At 39.5% G+C, this 4923-nt stretch overlaps 1 protein-coding gene across 1 annotated transcript; it reads left to right on the top strand.

Moving 5' to 3' along the window:
- The first annotated feature begins 2257 nt into the window (after window positions 1-2257).
- cfd (complement factor D (adipsin)) lies at window positions 2258-4276 on the top strand. Its single transcript, XM_028989739.1, has 5 exons — window positions 2258-2398; window positions 2968-3112; window positions 3362-3503; window positions 3590-3850; window positions 3933-4276. Exons 1-5 carry the CDS (start codon window positions 2338-2340, stop codon window positions 4086-4088), a joined length of 765 nt encoding a protein of 254 aa, XP_028845572.1. The 5' UTR covers window positions 2258-2337; the 3' UTR covers window positions 4089-4276.
- The last annotated feature ends 647 nt before the right edge of the window (window positions 4277-4923 follow it).

Here is a 4923-nt window from a genome sequence, read left to right on the forward strand (position 1 = left end):
ATAAGGACGTCTGAAAAATACTGTAATTGTAACCAGTGACTACTGATGCTGAGGTCTTCTTCCTGTACACTTGCATACCAGCATGCACTGTACTGTATGTTATATATCTGCACAAAATGTTTGTGTAAATGGTAGGACATTAATCACTTTCAAACTTTTAAAGCATCAAAATAAATTAGCAGTCTTTTGTTAATTGTATACATGTGTGTCTTGTTAACACTTGACGGTGGGCATGTCTACCATGCTGGGATCACATGAACGGGAAACAATTGTTGTTTCTCACTAACCACTCAGCCTGAAATAAAGCCCACTGACCACACATTTTATTGAATTTGAATCTGCACCAACCACTGAAAGCAACGGACCCACAATTCAGTTTGGTGCCACATGGTGTCACTAAATTCAAAGGGAATGTGTATGTCTGTTGATGCCTTCAGACCGGACCTGTGAACTTAAACAAAATATGTTGTCTTTCTTTATTATTATTATTTTAATTCTGTGCTTCCTCACTACATTTAATTGAACAGTTTTGCATATTGTGTAGCAAAAAAAAAGAAAAGCATATTGACTTTAATTCAGATTAAAATTTCTCTTCTCTGTTGAAAACTGCTGTAAAATTTGATTGGTTTGCAGATTGATTAAAGATGCTGTATCTTTTGGCCTACACATTGGGCTGCTTCTTCATCATCAGTTTTGAAATCTTGTAAATTATACGAAAATATCCGTTTTGAAGTCTGGGTCTCAGATTCCTGCACCCATTTCACAGGGTAAAATTCATTAAGCATTTCAGCCGTGGAGCCTGCAATATCATTTTTTACAATTTTCATGGGAAACAGCAATATTGGTGTTGAGTTCATAAACCTTGATAAATGCTTATTTTTAGAAAGAAAGTATATGAAGCATGCAGAAGAAAGAAAAGTGGTTACACCCACCATGAACAAAGAATGAGGGTGGCAACTGAAAGACCCCCGACTGCAAACCACTTTCTCTTCCTCCCTGGCGATGACTTATCAACCATCATTTGTCACTCAACCAGTGTCTCTGCAAATACGCACACACACTCTAGGAGGACACTCTGTGACCCTTAAAAAGGAAAAAAAGCAGGCAAGAGAAGAGGGCGAAAATCTTATTACATAATACATATGTGAATAATGACGTAAATATCTAGATTATTTTAAAGAATATCATTTTGTTAGTTCGTTAATACATGCATGTGCACTCAGAACAGCATCTGCTGTACACTTTCTGTCTTGGTCTGTTCTGCCATCTAGTGGCCAGGATGAACTCAGCAAGTGGTCTTGTGTTGGTTCATCCCTTCAGTTTAAAGTAAAAGAAGAGAGTGCAAAGTAGGAAGAATTTACCAGAATGAATCCACACAGAAATGAAAATACTCCACCTAGATAACATTTGCAGTCTATATGACTTCAGTCTAGACTTAATAAAACAGATAGATCAATACATGAGTATGCAAGTTTGTGTGAGTGTGATTAAAAGATGCCTACAAACTCGTGCTGGCTGTTTGAAGCTAAACTGGTGTTGTCGGATGGCTACTTGATGGCTATTGCTTCTTTTACCAAAAAAGTCTTTCTTTGAATTTGTAACAGTAATAAACAATGTGCCCCCTTCTTCTTAATCAAATCATGGCTCAGGTCTGAACTGGACTTCCCAGGCATGATAAGAGCTGCTCACACTTTAGAATTCCCTGCAGCAGCAATATCTACAAAAAAAGTTTAATATCTAATAATTTTCATGCATAATTTTAAACAATTGCGTTCTAGCAACAGTTGTCAATGTGACAATCATGTCATATCAGTAGTCTGAAGAAATAACAATGTGTTCTTTTCTAGGTTTTTTTATTATAGCATTGAAAATGATATATTTTAATCTAGGATGCACTTTTGTTTTGTAATCCATTTTTGGAATATTGCATGATAGCTTTGCATTATTCATCTAAGGGGAATTGGCCTTCAGGCATAAGATGGAAAATGAAACTGAACAAACAGTAACTGTTCAAATTTAGAATTAAATTGTTTACTTCAGCAGGGCATCCCATCAAGCGGTTTCGTAAGTTCTGTTCCCGAAGGAACCGCAAATGTGCGGTTTATTCATCCAGAATAAAGTCAGCACATTTAGCAGGAAAGTGATTAAGATGGAAAGAGGAGGGTGGACTGGGGTAAACATGATACGTCCTGCCCAACATCTGCTTTTCGTCTAAATCTTGGATGGACACACAGGGATAAATTGCTCTCTCTCTCTCTCTCTCTTTCTCTCTCTCCCTCTCCCTCTCTGGTATAAAAGGGTGAAAACATCTCCAGTTCCTGCAAACATTGAGGCAGGATGAAGAGTTTCAGGACTCTGTTAGCCACTGCTGCTGTTCTCTGGGCTTTTGTGTGGCCAGGTGAGTCTCTTTTATTACCATTGTTAATGGTCTTATAATTGTCTTTACTGAATGTGTGTACTCACACTAACAGAAAAAAAGGTTTGGTCGCATTACTCGTTTATGAGTCTTGCGTTTTTTACATTATAGAAAAAACTGAAGATGCAGGACTGTGAAAACAAACAAACATGTGTTAATGTAATAATTAAACAAACAAACAAACAAAAAGAACAAACAAGGGAGGGAGCATTTCACACTCTTGGCTTCTCTCCGCCACATTAAGTTAGACAACGGGGGCGGTTTCCAGCTATCCTGAAGGCTTATTCTGAACACTTTCTTTTCGTTAATGAGCATCTAATGAAGCAGCTTTCGATGATTCTCCTGCTACAAAAAATACTAAATATGTTTCTTGCATTGGATTTTTCAAATTGGCCTCCATCACGTCACAAAATATATGCATCCAAAATTTTGAAATGTTAAAAATGCTGCTATTATAATGTAACAAGTCGATTTCATGTCTCAAAGTGCACTAATCAATTTGTGTCTAGAGAAACACATGTGCACAACATAAAAAAAGCCCTGATCCGCAGGTGACGGTATCAGATGTGGGCAGGAGGCGGCGGTGCACTCGCGGCCCTACATGGCTTCGGTGCAGGAGGGCGGAAAGCACGAGTGTGGCGGCTTTCTGGTGGCGAGTCAGTGGGTGATGAGTGCGGCGCACTGCTTCCGTACGGAGTGAGTATTTTATGCAGAGGTCATAAAAAAAAAAAAAAAACATTACGTTTATAGCCATAGGTATTGTTATACTGATGCATTTAAATTGGGAAATGTAAACGTTCTTACCTGCCATATTCATTCAAGGAAAAAAATCAATGTTAAACGGTCAAACGGTGCTTCATAACATCCTCCCACTTTTCAAAGAATGGATGTTAAAACACAATGTATAGGCAGTAAATATTGAATTTTATTTTTTTTTTACTGAAGAGCTAAAGACCGGAAGATCGTTTTAGGTGTGCACTCTCTGTCAGGGCAGGAGGACTCAAAAGTTACACTGGGTATTTTGGCTGTGTACCCCCATCCTGACTTCAGCACAGTCAACTATGACAGTGATATAGCCCTGGTTAAGGTAAATAAATATGTATTATTTATTAATTATATATTATATATATAGATTTTTTTTTTATTCCAGTGTGTCTTTTCTGTGTTTGACAGCTAGACCAAGCAGTAGAGCAGAATGACAAGGTTAAGATAGTGGCCTATCAGAAGGCGGGAGGGGCGGACCCAGCCGAGGGTGAAGGGGTTGACACGGCAGGCTGGGGCTCCATCAACAACCGTGGCTCCCGGCCAGATAAACTTCAGGAGGTCACCGTTAGTGTCATGAGGAGGACCCTGTGTGGCCGCAGTGATTACTACGGGAAAAAGTTCACTGAGAACATGATCTGTGCCGCCGCGGACTGCAGGGATACCTGCGACGTAGGCCAAAATATCACACCTTTATACACAGAAGTGTTTTTTTTTTTTTTTTTAATGACCGAATTCTCCTTCTCTCACTCAGGGCGACTCCGGTGGACCCCTTCTCTACAATGGTGTGGTTGTGGGGATCACCTCCAACGGAGGGAAGAAATGTGGCACCAGTCGGAGGCCGGGCCTTTACACGTTTATCTCAAAGTTCAGCCAGTGGGTGGAAAAGACCATGGCAGACAATGCCTGATAACCCAAATTCCCAGTATTCACACACTGCATACAGCTTACAGTTCTCCACAACTGCATACGACTGGTCCAAGTGTCATGTAGAGCTCAGTGACTGAATGAATGCATCACTGACTGTATTTGTCTGTTTGCCATGCGGTTGAATGTAAACGGAGTAAATAAACTGCAGTTTATTGTGCAACTATGTCATTGTGCATGGAAGGGGCTAGTTTTCTCCTAAATAGTATAAAGGAACTACTGTATAAACCCCTAATGTTACTGCCTGTTGTACACACACACAAACACACACACACACACACTAGATAAGGCATCTGTTTGCTTTAGAGCAGTCTGGATGTTATAAATAAGCTACAGATAGTCTTCCTGAAGGAAACCAGGAGGGGTACACAGCACAGTGTGTCCCCCTAGGCTGAAATGTATTGTTACACACTTTTTTACATTTCTAATGTTTCAGGGCCACACAGGCAGGCAATGTAAATAGTAAAGTTGGGTTTTCAGAGGAAAGTTTTATAAAACGGCTCTCAGCTCTCTTGTTGCAACATCTAAAATTTGGCATTGAAATGAAATAGTTCAATTCAGAGATTTAAACACAAGCACATGGCAAACATCATGAAATCAGAGAAAGAACATAAACTTTTTTTTACAATAATTCCACACTGAAAAAATTTATAAACCTGTAAAACCTGCCGTAACCTGGTTTATTTACATCAATGCCACGTTCAAACAAGGTTACAATCCCACATAAAGTGCATGTGTGCGACATTGACAAACTGGGCTACATGAAGGGATAAACCATGGGAGACAGGCAGCGCAAGAGTAACATTTAAAGGTCCACT

The sequence above is a fragment of the Denticeps clupeoides genome, chromosome 1 (genome assembly GCF_900700375.1).
Source record: "Denticeps clupeoides chromosome 1, fDenClu1.1, whole genome shotgun sequence".
NCBI classification, from domain to species: Eukaryota; Metazoa; Chordata; class Actinopteri; order Clupeiformes; family Denticipitidae; genus Denticeps; species Denticeps clupeoides.

What these genes read in the sequence shown, in the direction of transcription:
- cfd (XM_028989739.1), top strand. Translation starts at nt 2,338, where the DNA reads ATGAAGAGTTTCAGGACTCTGTTAGCCACTGCTGCTGTTCTCTGGGCT. An exon ending in GTGATATAGCCCTGGTTAAG is followed by an intron (nt 3,504 to 3,589) that starts GTAAATAAATAT and finishes TGTGTTTGACAG; the next exon opens with CTAGACCAAGCAGTAGAGCA. An exon ending in ACTGCAGGGATACCTGCGAC is followed by an intron (nt 3,851 to 3,932) that starts GTAGGCCAAAAT and finishes TCTCTCACTCAG; the next exon opens with GGCGACTCCGGTGGACCCCT.